The 19,190-nt window shown below is 40.8% G+C and overlaps 1 protein-coding gene across 2 annotated transcripts in view; it reads right to left on the reverse strand.

Annotated features, from left to right (window-relative positions):
* GPC6 (glypican 6) overlaps positions 1–19,190 on the reverse strand; it is a 946,336-nt gene that overhangs the window by 349,966 nt on the left and 577,180 nt on the right. For both annotated transcript variants that reach the window (XM_063425801.1, XM_063425799.1), the window contains exon 4: positions 14,066–14,231. In XM_063425801.1, coding sequence (XP_063281871.1) covers positions 14,066–14,231 — 166 coding nt within the window. The remainder of the gene's footprint in view (positions 1–14,065; positions 14,232–19,190) is intronic.

Raw genomic sequence — 19,190 nt, forward strand, 5'->3', positions numbered from 1 at the left:
AGTGAATCTTGATGCTCGTGTTGGCAACAATATTACACTTGGGAACTACAGAAGAAAAAACCATATCAGACATAGTAGAAGGTTCATGTTGGCGGGACAATGCATCAGCCTTAGAGTTCTTAGAACCAGGTCTATAAGTGAGCACGTAGTTGAAATGAGTAAGGAACAAAGACCAACGAGCCTGCCTGGTGGACAAGCGCTTGGCTTCCCCTATATAGGACAAGTTCTTGTTATCCGTCAAAATAGTAACCGGGTGTAAAGTCCCTTCCAACAAATGTCTCCACTCCTTTAAAGCCATAATGACCGCTAATAGTTCCCTGTCACCAATATCATATCTACTTTCAGGCCCAGATAATTTCTTGGAAAAAAAACCACATGGGTGCAGCAGTTTATTCAAACCTAGCCTTTGGGACAAGATAGCGCCTATACCTGTCTCTGAGGCGTCTACCTCGAGTAAAAAAGGCAAAGAGGTGTCAGGATGAACTAATATCGGTGCTGAGGCAAACTGTTCCTTGAGTGTTCTGAAAGCAACAAGCGCCTCAGGAGACCAAGTCTTGGTATCAGCACCCTGTCTAGTCATATTGGTAATAGGAGCAATAATAGAAGAGTACCCCTTAATGAAGCGCCTATAATAATTGGAGAATCCGATAAACCTCTGAATGGCATTGAGTCCTTTGGGCAATGGCCAATCTAAAATTGATTGGAGTTTAACCGGGTCCATCCTAAACCCGTCTCCAGAAATAACGTAACCAAGAAAGTTTATCTGAGATTGGTCAAAGCTACACTTCTCCAATTTGCAGTACAAACCATGTTGTAGAAGTTTGCGCAATACCCTTCTGACTTGTTTGTGGTGAGTCTCAGTCTCTCTAGAGTGTATTAGTATATCATCCAAATAAACTATAACACATTCATGTTGAAATTCCCTAAGAACCTCATTAATTAGGTCCTGGAATACAGCAGGTGCATTGCAAAGCCCGAAGGGCATTACCGTATACTCATAGTGGCCATACCGGGTATTGAAAGCCGTTTTCCATTCGTCTCCCTGCTGAATTCTCACCAAGTTATAAGCTCCCCTCAGATCTAACTTGGTAAAAATCTTGGAGCCTTTCAGACGATCAAAGAGCTCAGTAATCAAGGGAATAGGATAAGCATTTCTAATCGTAATCTTATTCAAGCCCCGATAATCAATGCAAGGCCGTAGAGTGCCGTCTTTCTTATCTACAAAAAAGAAACCGGCCCCGGCTGGAGAAGAGGATCTCCTAATAAATCCCTTGTCTAGGTTCTCCCGTATGTACTCCTCTAAGACTAAGTTCTCCTTAGTGGATAGAGGATATACCGTACCCCTCAGAGGCATAGTACCAGGCAGGAGTCTAATCTTACAGTCAAAGGACCTGTGTGGGGGTAAAGTATCAGCCCTCTTTTTATCAAAGACTGCCTTTAAATCCAGGTACTGAGATGGTATCCGTAAATCTGTGGATTGGTTAGAGTTACTCGGTGCGTCAACTACGCAAACCGGTGAGATTTTCTGTAAACAACCTCGCTGGCAACCCTGACCCCAGGAGACTCTCTCACCTTGTTCCCAATCAATAATAGGGTTATGCTTCTTAAGCCAGGGATACCCCAAGACTATTGGAACTGAAGGAGATGAGATAAGCATGAGGGATATTCCTTCCTCGTGTAAAATACCAATGGTTAACTTAACAGGTATAGTCTCACGAAAAATAACAGGTTCTGATAATGGTCTACCATCTATGGCCTCAACGGCCAAGGGTGTATCCCTTAGCTGAGATGGGATAGAGTGGTTCGTGACAAAGGCTTGGTCAATAAAGCTTTCAGCTGCTCCGGAATCTATCAATGCCATAGCATTAAGTACTCCCTTTTCCCAAGCTAAAGAAACAGGTAACAGAAGATCTTTGTAATAATATATAGAGGACAAGATAGAAACACCCAAGGCCTGTCCTCTTGAGAAACTTAGGTGCGAGCGTTTCCCGGACGGTTAGGGCAATTTAGGCGTAGGTGACCTCTTACTCCACAATGCATACACAGCCCCTCCCTTCTCCTGTATTGTCTTTCACTTTCTGAGAGACGAGTGTTACCTATTTGCATAGGTTCTGGGAGAGCTAAAGTTGTAGATTCAGAATTCTGAAATGCGGGAGCTAGTCTTAAGGAAGGTCTACGAGTTCTATCTCGAGTGTTCTGCCTCTGTCTCATGCGTTCATCTATTCGAGAAATAAATGAAATTAATTCTTCCAAATTTTCAGGAAGATCTCTTGTGGCAACCTCATCTAGGATCTCATCTGATAATCCGTTCAGAAATACGTCCATATAGGCCTGTTCATTCCACTTGACCTCTGCCGCCAAGGATCTGAACTCCAACGCATAATCCACAAGGGTTTGGCTATGCTGTCTAAGACGTAATAGTAGTCTAGCTGCATTGGCCTTTCTTCCTGGAGGGTCAAAAGTCCTCCTAAAAGTAGCGACAAATGCATTATAATTATAGACTAACGGATTATCATTTTCCCACAGAGGGTTAGCCCATCTAAGAGCCTTGTCAATGAGTAACGAGATTATGAATCCAACCTTCACCCTGTCTGTAGGGTAGGCGCGGGGTTGTAATTCAAAATGAATCCCTATCTGGTTTAGGAAACCTCGACAGGTATCCGGAGAACCGCCATAGCGTAAAGGGGAAGTAACACGGGAAGAGGCTCCCACTGTGGCTACCTCTAGGCCTGTATTAACAAGAGAGATGGATGGTGTACGCATCTCCTCTGATTGATTACTAGGATGGGATAGCAATGCCTGCAGCGCCAAAGCCATCTGGTCCATTCTATGGTCCATGGCTTCAAATCTCGAGTCAGGAGAACTGGTCAGAGCATTTGTACCTGCAGGATCCATTGGCCCTGTCGTAATGTCAGGATCGGGACAGGGATCCAACACGCAGAATACAAACAGGAGCTAGGTACGTATACCGGACCTTAGAATGGCCGGACTAACGTAAGGAGAAAGCAAAGAAAGGTCAGAGACAAGCCGAGGTCGAGGGAACGAGAGAACAGGTAAGCGAGAGACGAGCCGAGGTCAAAGGACACGAGAGATAAGCAGGAACGAAAGTACAAGCCGAGTCAGAACCAAAGAGACAATAGTAATAAGAGCACTGAGTGACCAGACAAGCTAGAACCACGACAGGGCAATGAACCATTACACACATCCCTATTTTATACCTTGGCTCTTTAATTGATGACTCCGCCCCTGACGAGCCCTGATTCGTTGTTCGGGACTAGATTGACAGGTCGGGACGTGATTGCCGTCATGACGTCGGCTCCTGAGCGCCGCGTCATAAAAGGAGGCGGAGCTATCGCGGCCGGCATGTAAAAAGCCATGAGAGCTGTGAGGATCGGGTGAGTCAGCCCCCCTGAGAGGACGGCCGTCTGAAAGTCTAACCTCCTCAGAGGTAGAGACTTCAGGTACCCTGACAATGTCATTCCATTGAGTTTCTTTTGCCCATCTTTTAAATTCAGCAATGTAATCTTCGACGGGTCTGTTTCTTTGATGTAAGGTTCTAATGGTTAAATCTGCTGTAGCTTGTTTATTGGGATCTTCATAAAGAAGAGACATGGCTTCAAAAAATTCATCCAAGGAGTCTAAGATGGGGTCATCGTTCTCCAAAAAGGAGTGAGCCCAGGCCATAGGTTCACCTCTTAGAAAAGAAATAACTGAACAAACCTTGGATCTTTCAGTGGGATAAGATCTAGGTTTTAAGGCGATCAATTATTTTGCAGGAATTAAGAAACTCCCTGTATTTGGACCGATCTCCAGAAAACTTTTCGGGATTGCAGACAGCAGGTTCGCTAGCCGAGTGCTTAACAGTATGAGGGGTATGTGTTTGTAAGTCTCTTACATAAGTAAGGATCTGTTCGTTTGCAATCTGTAGATCCTGCATGCCTTGGGCAAGTGTATCTACTCTTTGGTTCAATATAGTAAATTTGGAATTGAAATCTGCTGGATCCATTACAAAAAGGCTGGATTAATCTGTAATGCTTACTTGGTAACTATATGGAACAACTGCAGATAACTGATTCTTTTATTTAATGAATATGAGTGGGGATAATGATTTGATTTAGTACAGGTACTGTATCTTTAAATAATTGGTAGATGATAAACGGAACAAGCAGCAGCAGAATTTGCAATTAGTTTAGGAGAAGGCAATAGTTAGTCCATGGCAGAGAGAGGCTTTCCAAAGCAGAATTAGTTCAGTAGGCAGTGGCCTTTCTTGGGACTGCGGGCTATTACCAAAAGTTTGTCCCCAATTTCAGTGCCCTAGCTAAATCCCTCACTGACCTAACCCGAAAGAACTTGCCCCGACAAGTGAATTAGACCCCAGAGTGTGAGCAAGCATTTCAAGCCCTTAAGATCGCTCTTATAGATGCACCCATCCTGGCCGCTCCTAGTTTGAATAAACGTTTTCTCATCCATACAGATGCTTCTATGTTTGGATTAGGAGCAGTGCTGAGCCAGGTCGGGATGATGGCAGAGAACATCCAGTAGCTTACCTCAGCAGAATACTACTACCCCGGGAGGTGAGCTATGCCACCATCGAAAAGGAGTATCTGGCTGTAGTGTGGGCCCTCAAAAAGTTACAGCCATACGTATATAGACAACAATTCACCCTACTCATAGCTCACAACCTGTTGGTGTGGCTTAACAGGGTCGCTGGAGACAATGCCAGGCTGTTACGTTGGAGCATGGCCTTACAGCCATATGACTTTACAATTTACTATAGACCCAGTAAGCAGAATGGGAATGCCAACGGGTTATCGAGACAGACAGAACTGGAGAAGTTATCTGTGAGTACTCCCCCTGACAATCCCAATGTAATGCTTACTTGGTAACTATATCGAACACAACTGCAGATAACTGATTCTTTTATTTAATGAATATGAGTGGGGATAATGATTTGATTTAGTACAGGTACTGTATCTTTAAATAATTGGTAGATGATTAACGGAACAAGCAGCAGCAGAATTTGCAATTAGTTTAGGAGAAGGCAATAGTTAGTCCATGGCAGAGAGAGGCTTTCCAAAGCAGAATTAGTTCAGTAGGCTGCAGGAGATATTAGTTAAATTGTAGCAATAGAGAGCAATAGAGAGTAAGCAGAATTGCAGAGCAGTCAGAATCCAATTCTGGATGAAGAGTTTTGTAGGGATGGAAGTAGCTTTGTAGGGATGGAAGTCCAGGCTTGCTCAGCTTTTCACTCAGAGAGAATGAAGGTCTTGGTAGGTAAGAGTAGGTCCATGGTACAATCCGTGGTCGAGGTGAGGAGAAGGTAGGTCAACGTTTTTCCAGTCCGGTTCCGGTACACAGAGGAGGTAGAAGAATATTGTCTTGCCGGTTTCAAGGTTCGCGGGTAGGCTTTCATTAATCCAGCGTTTTGAATCTGGCGCGGTCTCCCTATGTAGCGTGGGGAGACCGCGTCAGAGAAGGGGGCGTGGCCGAGCTCCGTCTACCCGGAAGTCTTAGGGTAGCGGATTATGCCGGCAGGTTAGGACATGACACCCAAGCCGATCCGTTGGGATCAGACTGTGTATGCCGGCTTGTGGTTAAGCGGGAGCTGTGTGGCGGAACATTCACCTATTCATATACTTTCCCCTTATATTCGCACGTTTCATCCATTTTCCATTTGGGAGACTTCATACAAATGGACTTCATACGAGGACCATCCCTGTACCCCATTAGAACGTTGACACCGACCACTTAAGTGCGAAACAGCAAGAGCAGTAATTAATGAATGCTTCCACTGGGTTGCCGCCATTTTGTATAACCGAACACGTGGAAGACCAAAGAGTGGTGGCCATCCTGTCATCTGAACGTGGGCATGGACTTTAGAACTTGGTCATCTAGTGCCTGGAACTCTTTTCAGCTAGGCACTCGTGCTTACGCCGATAAAACTTAGACTGCTGCCCCTCTATTTCCCGAACGACATTCGGGAGATATGAACAGGGGGAGCATTCGTATCCTGAAATGAAGAGATTCCCTTGCACGGTGTTCGGACAGGAACCTCATGAACAGAGACCGGCCAGGGCCCCTATTTCCCTGGAACTGTTTTGGGCTAGCGCCTTGTGTCTAGCTGGTCAAAACTTCACCTTGATGGCATTCCTGTTTCACCAAACCGATTTTAGTGATTCTTGCATATGTTATACACTCAGATCGGGCAATGTACTTTTTGTGGGGTTCCTATGCATGGTGTTGGGGCATTTTGGTGTACAGTATATCTTGTTGGATTTTATGTACCTAAAAGAGAACTACATTAGAAATTTCTCTCACGCAATTATCTCTCAGGCACTGAGGATCCTGTGATTGAAACCCCTGTTTACTTGTGTTGTAAACCTCTTGTAGGGGACTGGGCATAAAAGCCATGTGTGGCCAAATAAAGTTCAGTTGACTCCCAGGATTATGTTTTGTCTGGTTACTGGGGGAATGGGGATTTACTTGTGTTGATGGTTCCAGAGTGGCTGAGTAAAGGTTTTGCAGAGGTAACCAGCCGGGTTACCGGTAGTCCGCTACAATCAAATTTTGGTCTGGATTTTTTTTTTAAACATAATATTCAAGGATATGGTAAATGTGTGATTGCACAATGTGTTGATCCATGGAGAACTCTGACTGCAATTATGGAGCAAAGAATTATTTAATTATCTATGAGACACAATTGAAATTTTTTTATAATTGTGTTCTTTTGGATCATGAGATAAAACATATGTTTTATGGCTACTGTACAGCCATGTGAACATAATATAACAGCTTCTCTCTTTTGCTTTAATAATATATCAGCTTCTCTCTTTTGTTTTAATGTAGATAAATGTGAAATGAAATATAAGAAATATAATACCTTGTTTAACATAATTTAGGAATTTTACAGATTTAGTTTAACCCCTTAAGGACACATGACGTGTCTGACACGTCATGATTCCCTTTTATTCCAGAAGTTTGGTCCTTAAGGGCAGGGCTGCCATCAGAAATTTTGGGGCCCCTGACAAAGCACAAGGTCTGGGCCCCCCCCTCCCGGGCCCGCCCACGACCACGCCCTACCTAGTCCGCTGACAATGATGCAGGACTGAATGTGGTGTGTATGGTGGAAGTAAATTAGAATGTGTGTAATGGATGTAGTGTTTGTGTGTATTAGATAGTGTTTGTGCAGTGAATGCAGAGTGTGTGTTTGTGTAGCGGATGCAGTGTGTATAGTGAACGCAGAGTGTTTTTGAGTAGTGGATGTAGTGTGTGTACAGTGATGTAGTGTGTGTTTGCGTAGTGGATGTAGTGTTTGTATGTACTAGATAAAATGTGTTTAGTGGATGCAGTGTCTGTAGTGGATGTAGTGTGTGTATTAGACGCAGTGTCTGTGTTTAGTGAATGCAGAGTGTTTCAATTTGTGTTGAATGTAGTGTGTGTACTGTGAATAAAGGATGTCTGTGTAGTGGATTCTGTGTGTACAGTTAATGCATAGTGTATGTTAGTGTAGTGAATGCAGAGTGTGTGTCAGTATAGTGAATCCAAAGTGTGTGTCAGTATAGTGAATCCAGAGTGTGTGTATAGTTTAGTGAATGCAGAGTGTGTGTATAGTTTAGTGAATGCAGAGTGTGTGTTAGTGTGTAATAAATGCAGAGTGTGTGTTAGGGTGTAGTGAATGCAGAGTGTGTCAGTGTAATGAATGTAGTGTGTGTAAATTTGTAGTGAATGCAGAGTGTGTGTTAATGTGTAGCGGATACAGAGTGTGTGTTAGTGTAGTGAATGCAGAGTGTTAATGTGTAGTGAATGCAGAGAGTGTGTTAGTGTGTAGCGGATTCAGAGTGTGTGTTAGTGTAGTGAATGCAGAGTGTGTGTCAGTATAGTGGATGCAGTGACTGTGTTAGTGTGTAGTGTATGCAGAGTGCATGTTGTATTAGTGAATGAAGTGTGTGTATTGTATTAGTGTATGCAGTGTGTGTGTGTGTTAGTGTATGCTGTGTGTGTTGTGTCAGTGTTTGCAGAGTGTGTGTTGTGTCAGTGTATGCAGAGTGTGTGTTGTGTCAGTGTATGCAGTGTGTGTTGTGTCAGTCTATGCAGAGTGTGTTGTGTTAGTGTATGCAGTGTGTGTTGTGTTAGTGTATGCAGAGTGTGTGTTGTGTTAGTGTATGCAGAGTGTGTGTTGTATCCGTGTATGCAGTGTGTGTGTGTTGTGTCAGTGTATGCAGTGTGTGTGTGCAGGGCCGTCTTTAATAACGACTCACTCTCTGGTATGCAATCACGGCATCCATCCCAATGCAGTGGCGGCACTAAAATAGAATGAATTTTATTGGGACACCCAATTGCAAGATTGGACTAAAGGTAGAACCCCATCTGTCGTGCAACTCCAACAATGCTTTGACAGCTGGGGCTCTACCAATTTCCCATGCTTGCAGGGTTGTATTTAGCACTGTTTTGTGTGTTTGAATGTAAGCATGTGTTTGTATGAAGTATGTTTGTGTGAATGTGTTTGTATGTGGTACTGGAGTTTGAATGCAAGTGTGCATTTATGTGTAGTGTTTGTTTTTGAATGTAGGAGTGTGCTTGTATGTAGTGTTGAAGTTTGAATGGAGGGGTGTATTTGTATATAAAGTTGCGGCTCAGATGCACAGGTACATACTCTGACACACAAGCAGATACACAGATACATACACTGACTACATACAGATAAGCAGGCACATACACTGACAGACATACTGACACACACACACACACACACACACAGGCTCATATACAGACATACTGACACACACTGATCAACATACTGACACACATACACTGACAGAAATACTGACACCCACACACAGGCACATACACTGACCGAGATACTGACACACACACACACACACACACACTGACAGACACACTGACACCCATATACACTGAGAAATACTGACACACATACAGGCACATATACTGATACACACAGACTGATATACTGACAGACAGATACATACAGAGACTGACACATGCATGCACATGCACTGACAGACATACTGACAAACACAAATATATTGACACACAGACATACTGACACACAGACAAACAGACATACTGACACACAGACAAACAGACACACAGACAGATATATTGACACACAGACAAACAGACATACTGACACACACACAGATATATTGACACACAGACAAACAGACATACTGACACACACACAGATATATTGACACACAGACAAACAGACATACTGACACACACACACAGACATACTGACACACATGTGAAATGTACATTTTTAAACACACCCTCCAGTTTCCTACCTTTTGCTGGAGGGTGGATTTCCTGGGGTCCAGTGTGGTGCCTGAGGATGATGGGAGTGAGGATCCCCCATCCTCACTGCAGCCTCGTCCTCTCGCGACTCCTCCTGCCACCTTCCATGCAGCTCCTCTCTTTATGGGAGGAAGTGACTTGCGGCTGTCACTTCCTCCCAGCCTGCTGCCGGAAAGCAAGGGGCCCGGTCGCGGTGTTAAAGGGAAAGAGCGCCCGACCGGGCCCCTGCTGATACAAGCCCTCCGGGTGGCCCTAAGTGCATGGGCCACCCGGTGGGACTCAGAGGACGGGGGAAAAAGTTTTACATATTTTTTTTTTTTATTTAATTACCAATTTCTCCCCCCTCCCTGCTTACCTTTGTCCAGGGAGGGGGGAGATTCCATCCCTGGTGGTCCGGTGGGGGGCCCCTCGGCTCCCTGTTATCGCAGTGGGGGCCCAGGCAGCACACAGCTTCTCCTCTCTCCTCATAATTCTCGCGAGACCCGCGGAGCGTTGCCATGGCAACCGGGTCTCGCGAGAGTTATTACAAGAGAGGAGAGAGGAGAAGCTGTGTGCTGCCTGGGCCCCCTCTGCGGTAACAGGGAGCCGGGGGCCCGCGGCTGCACACATAGATAGCGATATTCGCTATCTATGTGTGCAGAGAAAGAAAGTGGGGCCCAGGACTGCCAGAGCAGTCCGGGCCCCCCAGGGCCGCCGGGCCCGTGACAACCGTTATGGTTGTCACCCCCTGATGGCGGCCCTGCTTAAGGGGTTAAAAAAGAAAATCACAATTACACAATATTATGTATAAAAATGTAAACATTGAAACCTCAGACACAAATCACATTAACTTGCATTAATGTCGCAAAATTCTATATGAAATATAGGATGGATAATGCATCCTTTGTGATCGATAAATGTAAGTGAGGAATGATACTGAGGCTTGAAATCACTGCAGCACAGAATTCTTCTTGAAGGATTTAATAGATGTGTCACATCAAACAACACTAGAGAGATTTACCTGACTTATACCATTTCTCTACCCCTTGCTGTTAAAAGTATATATTTTGGAGCTAAGCCATTTCCATTTAAATCACAGTTGTAAAAGGCTCAACAGAAATGCTAGGACAAACTTCCCCTTTCAAAACTATAGAAATCTAAAGCAGTGCATGCTGAATCCATGTTACAGTAACACTAAATGCAGATTTGCAAGACATTGGCATGTACAAATTAATTGATCTGCTCACAAAAATTAAGAAAAATAAAAGGCATATATATTTTTGATACATAACTATTATATTATCACATATCAGGATATTTTTGATAGATATCATGAAAAAAGAAAAACGATCATATATGCACATGGATATTCAATAACAGTTAGGATTCCAATCTAAACAGGTCTTATTGATCAGGTGATTAGTAAGAAAGACAATTTTATGTCATGCTTGCAATCATTCTTTGTGCTATGGTGCCATAAAGGGAGACTAGTTATACTTCACCAAGATAGCAAATACTTGTATGAGAAAGCAGACTAGACTTGAATGTGTATTCTTTCTCTTCTTTCTGTATAACACTTCAGAATTCCAGTCCACATATACTATTCATATTGCATTGCTATAAATACTTAATCATTAATGTCTCCATCAATAGAAATTTATTATTTGTGCCTTGAACTGGTAAGGAAACTATTCATAATATGTTGAACATCAACACAATACTTGAAAGTTGTATTATGACCAAAATAAAATGTTTTCGCTAAATGAAATGATGTATTTTGCAATAATGTGTTTCTTTTCTCTCCAATTACATTTGTCTCACACACAACTAAAGCAACAGATTTTACAACCAAACTAAAATATTTCAACAGCTATTTATTCACTTTTCACTTGTAGCAATAATAGACAAAATACACAATCGCGTATATGTGACCCTTTGCACTGTAGACTTATTAGGTTGCAAAAGTTCAGAATATGTATCATCAGTATGCTCACTGGTAAAGGAATGTATTTATTTGCATGACAGAGAATACATACAAGTATTGCAGGGTTAATGTTAGAAATTGAGCTGGATACTGCTTTACTATATTGTACATTATAGGACTTTTTTTTATTTTAATAAGTTTGTTTCAACCATAAAATAATTTAATTCTTCTTGGGAAAGTAACAATCCAAGTCCACATAATTAGGAGTTTAGATGGGTTTGATACAACAGTTAATAAATGAGAGGCTATAGGGGCAGAAGCTCCACCTGTTGTTGTGATAAACTTAAGTGATTACATATTTTGCACAGTTTATGTCACATTTTATTATTTAAGCATTATCCTACTGGCATACACCAATCATTCATTCCTAGATTGCAAACCAATAGTGAAATGTCCACTTCAATACAAATAACACACACACACACATTTTGTGAGTTCAGTGTAAAAATATTTAGCATTCAATATGACCTTGATGCAGATATGAAGAGAACAGAGTAAGATTAATAGTACTTTAAGAAAATCTAAAAAGTTATGTAATTCTTTTTAAAGAACGGGGATTGTAAAAAAAAAAAAAAAAAAAAAAAAAAAAAATATTCCACCCAGCCCCCCAAAAAATAAAAAACAAAACTAGATAAGTGACACTATAGACACGTTAACTTCTTTATCTCATTGAAATGGTTATAGTGTCCAAAGTCCCCCGGCACCATCCCATCTGTTATTTGGGCTACTCAGGAAACATTAGCTTGAGCAGAAATAGGCAGTTGTGATAGGCTGAGAGAATCATTTCTGGTATGAAATGGTAAGGCTAGAAGATAATGTGTAATCTCTATTTTAGCCTGTAGGGGCCAGTCTCAGGTTTTCCAGGCACTCTTTCCAAGCACTGTTTAAAAAAAAAAAAAAAAAAAAATGGTTCAACACCAAATGGAGGAACAGTGCCAGGGCTCTCCAGGCACTATATCCAATTCAATTAGATATAATGGTTATAATGTCTTACAGTGTCCCTTTAGTAGAATTTCAAAACAAAATCACAAATATTAATTTATTTTAGCAACACCTCTCGCATGCACTTTCTGCATGGGCATTGATTTAGATTTAACTAAAAAAAAAAAAAAAAACCACCACTCTTATTAAAAGGCTTTGCAAAAGAACTTGGGATTTGATCAGATGTAGTATATGCAATATATGAGCATGTTAAGCAGGTAGCTCAGATTTCGTACAGACTTATCTGAGCCATCATTGTCTCTCTACTGTCAAAGCATTTCCAATGCATCATAATTAAATTATAAGTTACATCAGTTGGTCTTCCTGTTTAATAAAACTGATATTTATACATTTTATTATTAAGATTAAGATTTTTTTTTAAATGTATAATAGAAATTCAGGGGGCGGGGCCTGGCCGCCGAGCTGGCCGGTCGCACGGCACAACAGCTCCAGCAAACCTGGCTTAATAATCTCCAAATATGGACCTACTGGAACCACTTGTCGACCTACCGCGGTGGACCGGCACCTATGGAGACACTGGACCCGGGGAGAGGCTTGCAGCTGCTGTTTTAGTCCCCCGGGAGGGCACGCATTGCTCCCTCTGGATGAGGCCTACTCGGGCGGTGAGTGAGGCGGACGGCCGCCGCCCACTATCCTGCCTGATGCGATCCAGCCAGACTCCCTCGGCAGGGCGGACCGGGCCCTGTTCCCCCCCCTCTGGGCCGGTGGGGGTGATCCCGGCCTGCACCCTATATGCCCTGTGGCCCCGACTAAGACCGAAGCTTTCAAGGCCCAGTCAGGTCCCCAAAACGCAACCCAGACCACATCTACGATGGCGGCACCGGGAATCTACTGGCTCTCACGAGCACTTCTGGCCTCCAGGGGGATGTTCTCCTCCTGAATTCCACACAGGCACTGAACGCCTGCATGAAACATCCAGTAACCGCTACTCTACAGCCTCACCAACCGCCAGACAAGCGCTAGTAAGGCCCGGAGCACACCCTCGACAAAAAGGCGGGAGTGGTTGCCTGCTGACCAGCGAGGCTAGACTCAGCACAGCGCACACCCAAACTCCATACCGAGGATCTGGCCTACACCGTCTCCACAACGGCACATCGACACTTACCGACCGGACCACAGAGAAGAGGCACCAAACAGCCAGAAGAGAGCGGCGGAAGAGTGCTCCACACCACAGGGGGTCTCACAAGCCATCACCACCCAAGTTACGACCCAAGGCAGCAACAACGCAGCGAAACAGCTCTGGACTCATTGGGCACAGAACCAGCATGACATCCCTCCTTGGACCACAGGTGCCTGACGGCCTGCCACTGGGGTATCAGGGTGCTTTAATAACATAAGCGAGTGACCTCAGGACTCTTACTGTATTTTAGGCTTACTTATCTGCAACATGCTACAATATAAGAATGTGCAACACATACACCTCTAAGCTCTGTACTTCTAGGTTAATTCGTATAACTTGTATATTTTCTGCATGCTTAATCATAACGCTTGTTTCTTCTTGTTCTTATCATTAAAAAATGTGCCTGTTTAATCTGTGCCCCGCTTGTTGAGCGAGGGAAAAGTTTGAGGACTGCTTTTGGGGCACCTCTTACCTGCCTGTGATAAACTTATGCACAACAAAAATAAAGAATTTAAAAAAAAAAAAAAATGTATAATAGAAATTCAATGTATTATAATGTATTTCTAGGTATAGCAAATATAAATTATGTACATCAACATCATATATATGCATTTATCAATAAAATAATTTAAAATTTTATAAAAGAAATACAAGCATCCTACCAATGAAAAGATTCCATTCAATATCCAGATCAGCTTGATTTGCCAGACAGCCTTTCATCACGTTGAGGCAATAGTTGTTGCATGGTTTTAAACTGGAAAGACCTCGACAGTAAGGGCAGTATAACATCTTCATAAGCGCAGTGGTACACTTTGAATTTGGACTGATCTGTGAATTGATATATGAAAATTAATATTTCTGCTTGAAATTCCCTATTATCCAAAATAGATAATTTAATTGTTTTATAATTAAAAAAAAAAAAACACCATTACACATGGATTTATTAATAAACTCATTCGAAAATAGGTCATGTTTTAACACTGTAAAGCTTATAGAGAAAATCAAGTATGGTACTTTTTCATTTTTCTTTCTGATTCTAATTCCCAACATATGGCTTTAGTTTGTTTTTAACAAAAGTATACTCAACATTAAGTGCAAATAAGAAATTAAAGGTGAAATGCTGATTTAAAAAACAAACAAACAAAAAAACATTTTAAGCATGGTTGTGTACTACTAGTGCTGGTAAGGAGAAAGAAATTGAAGAAGATTTATGAAGGCAAAAAGCTATCCTGTTCTGAGGCAAAGTGCTAAATAAGGACCATTCGTGGTAATAATTAAAATATCTCTCAACATTTATTTATGTTAATAATTAGAATATCTCTCAACATGTATTTCTTTTATGGTGATACATCTCTCCCATTTTAAGTTTTATATAAGTGTTTCTGTACAAAAAGTGATGTAATTGCAACATATTACATATTAAAAAACAATAAAAATCCCCACGAGAAATACAATCGTATACACCAGCTATAATAGTATAGAAAAGTAATCCAGTTATTATATAACAGTTTATGCTTAGATTTATGTTTACATAAATGTTTTAAATCACTTTATTGAATATCTACAAAGAAAAGCATAGCTAGGTGTGATATTACAAGAAAAAAAATGGTGAATGCTGCCACTTTCAGGCTAACTCCAATAAAATCCCCAACAAAAACACACACAAGCAACAGAGGGGACCAAATCTCAATAGGATTCAATACATAACAATCAGATTGAGATGAATGTACAAACACACAAGAGGAAAATAAATATGGCACAATACATTTATTATACAAAAGAATAAAAAAAATTTAAAATTCCACCTCTCATTCCTCCTACGGCACCTAGGAATCCAGTCTGCAAATCCAATGCTGGTGACTAAAATTATATATAGTGCCTGCTAGAAGTCCACAGATGTAAGTAGCACTAACAAGTACTTCAACAATAAGAGAAGAAAGCTCTGCTCAACGCATTTAATCCCAATGATCCACAGGCCTTCTTCAGGATTTCTAGTTTCAATTTTGTCTATCTTCCAATGTGAAGATGTGTTAGCGCCCTATGGGCTGTCCACTCAGCAATATAAATATGTCTTTATGCCAGACGTATCTGATGGCACACGCACCTTCACAGAAGGAGAGCAAACAAACTTTATTAACACAACTAAAAATGCACTCAAAGTACATCCCAAACCCCACTATGTGGCCATCTACAATGTATAAATGCAACCTGGAGACAAAGTCTTCATGCTGTTTGACTGAGCCTTAATTCATACAACAAATAACAAAACAAACAAAGAAATGGTGAACAAAGAGTTTTATTACACAGTTTTGGTGTTAACCGGGTTGTGGGTGTACAGTGAGGTGCACATTATATTCTCTTTGGCTTTTAATACATAACAAAGGTACAGATTTCTAGACATATAAAGAAACATATGAAAAAACAAACAAAAAAAAACAAAACAAAAAAAAAAATATATATATATATATATATATACATTGTGTTTTATCCAAAGGGGACCAAGGATTTTTAAATCTATAAATCCATTCAGTTTCTCTTTTTGCCAATACTTATATGGAATCTCCTCCTCTCCAATGTGGCACTATAATATCTATACCTGTACACTTAAAATCCTTAAAGGAACACTATAGGGTCAGGAATACAAACCTGTATTCCTGACCCTATAGTGTTTAAAAACTCCATCTAGCCTAAATAAAGTAAAACCTTACTTGTATTCCAGTCTGAAAAAACAGAATGGCAGTGCTGTATGCTGTGCAGCACAGCCCTGAGAAGCTCTTGCAGGGAGTAGTGGCCAGTGGAGTTATCCCTAGGCTGTAATGTAAACACTGCCTTTTCTATAACAAAAACAGTGTTTACTGCAAAAAGCCTGAAGGGAATGATTATACTCACCAGAACAATTACATAAGGTGTAGTTGTTCTGGTGACAATAGTGTCCATTTTAAGGGAATTCTGGGCATTCACAGCAATTCCTTTGGGCACTGCGCTTATTAATCTTTCTTTAAATCCTAGAATTGATTGTGTAACCTTCTTAACGTATTTCAATCTCATTGGTATGTAATAATTCAAACAGGGATTTGGCACCCTCTTTTGTTTTGCATGTCACTTTATTGAACAACAGTTTTCTACCACAATATATCTTTTGCTTTTTGTACTTTAGAAAGTAGCAAATTTGAGACATTACAAAGTTACCTCTTTTTATTAATATGTACAAAATCCCTTTAGTCATTATTATTCATAAAATGGAAATACAAGGAAATCATACCCTTATCAGTTTAGTTTATAAAATACACAATTATTCATATAGCTAATTTATTGTAATAAGAAAAAAAAACTCAAAATTGAAAAGGTTTCTGAAAGTTGGTTCATCTTTCCCTTTGCAATAAGGGCTGCTGACACATCCACCATTGCTGCCTCCAATATATACTAATTTGGCTGCTTAGTCTCTTTTATCTCTTTATAGGATCGCACTGACAATGTTCTTCGAGGACATCTGCAAATGAAGTGAAAAGAGGGCGGATACCTTGAGGTTTAGCCAGGTAGAAGTGGACAATTTAATTTATAGGTTTGATAAGGACATCTTTTCTGGTCAGACCAATGTAAAAGGCTTAAAATGCTGCCTGGAATTCCTTAACAGGAAGGTCACAGACTATTATAACAGCCGAGGGAACAGGCCCTCTAATATGGGTGGGGATGAAAATGTAAGGAAAGCTAGACAGGTTGTGATGGTAGGGGACTATCATTAGGAGAGTAGATAGGGCAAATCTGCTGCTTTGATCGGCTTAACCACAGATGACAGTTTGCCGTCTCCCATGTGCTCAAGTCCGGCATGTTGCTGACAGAGTGGATGGATTATTGGTAGGGGCTTGGGATGAACCAGCAGTCATGGTCCATGTTGGTACCAATGACAATGTAAGAGGAATATGGAAGGTCCTAAATAATGATTTCAGGGAATTAGGTAGCCAACTAAAGAAAAGGACCTCCAAGGTGGTATTCTCTGAGATATTATCTGTGCCACGTGCTACAGTGGAAAGGCAGCGGGAGATTAGAGAGGCCAATGCATGGCTGAAGTCTTGGTGCAGGAAAGAGGGTTTTGGGCTTTTAGAGCACTGGGCCAACTTTGCGCTTGGGTATAGCCTTTATAGCAGTGATGGGTTGCACCTAAACTGGAGAGTTTCTGCAGTGCTGGGGAATAGGATGGCTAGAAGGTTGGAGGAGATTTTGTCTGGACCTGGTTTTAACAAACAACGTTGATCTTTTGACCAACATTCAAGTAGGTGAGCACTTGGGAGATAGTGATCACAATATAGTGTCCTTTTAAATAAACTCAAAAAATCAAAAGCACATGGGGTACACTAAAACATATACTTTTAAAAAGGCCAATTTCTATAAGTTAAGAGCAGCTTTACAATATATTGACTGGCATAAACTCTTTAGGGAAAAGAACACGGAGGATAAATAGAACATCTTACAACAAATATTAAAAAGGTACATTTCTCAGTATGTACCATTGGTTAATAAATATAAAATAAACAAATTAAAACCAATGCGGCTTAGTAGAGAAGTAAAACAAGAGATTAAAAATAAGAAAAGGGCATTTAAAGCATTTAAATCGGACAAATCATATGCATCCTATAAAAGGTATAAGGAAGCCAATAAAGCAAGCAAAAAGGTGATTTTATTCGCAAAACTTGTGCTTTGCGCCGTGGATGTCAACAGCCTGTACAGCTCCATCCCCTATGATGGTGGGGTACAGGCTGTTGCAGATCACTTTCTGGAGGCAGGTTTATTATGGACCTCCTACATGTTGTTTTGAATTAATATGACTTCTGTTACAGTAAACAATACTTCAAGCAACTTAGGTGTAATACCATTGGGTCAAATGTGGCTCTGGAATATACCAACGTATTCATGGACTCATTTGATAACTGATCTATCTGTGTATGTGGTACTGTTACATTGATAATGTGTTCTTTCTTTAGAAAGTATCTTATGAGGGCTTATTCATATTCAAAACAAATCTAGATTCCTGCCTACCCACGATTTCATTCAGACTGAAGTATGGTGCATCTAAAGTCCATTTTCTGGATGCACCGATGGGTTTAAGTTCTCATGGCTTTAATTGTGAAACCCACACATTTGTTTTTGTTTAAATGAAGAAGAGTCCTGATTCTACAGTGTGGAAAAGCTATGTTCATGTCATGGTGGAAGAGGTAAGAACAGGTCAACTTCCCACTGATTTTTTTCTATCATATTTGGATATCTCCTATTGCATAGCAATTCAAGCATGTTTATAGAAATTATTTGTATGAGAAAAAAACAAACCAGTATAAATATTAATTAAGGCAATTTGACTGCAAATTGGACTACTGTCCATGAATTTAGATATTTATTTGGGATAGGTCAATAAATACGTTGCATTTCTATTATAATCGTATCAAACCAGATCTTCAACATTTAACCCCTTAAGACCGCAGCCAAATGTACAAGTTGTGATCAAAACAAAACGTAAACAAAACCTGGCATTTGCGCTATATGTCTGTCCAACCGTAATTCACCTCCTTCATATTAAATGCACCCACACTTATTATATATAATTTTATTCAGAGGAAACAGGGCTTTGTTTAACATCAAATATTTAGTTATGGAACATAATTTAATATGAAAAAAATATAAAAAATTGGGAGAAAATAAGATTTTTGTATTAGTTCTACGTGACATTTTAACTGTGAATGTCAAAATACTGTTTGCTTTTACTGCAGTGACATACACATATTTGTATTCAGCGAT

This window comes from Pelobates fuscus, chromosome 1, assembly GCF_036172605.1.
Source record: "Pelobates fuscus isolate aPelFus1 chromosome 1, aPelFus1.pri, whole genome shotgun sequence".
NCBI classification, from domain to species: Eukaryota; Metazoa; Chordata; class Amphibia; order Anura; family Pelobatidae; genus Pelobates; species Pelobates fuscus.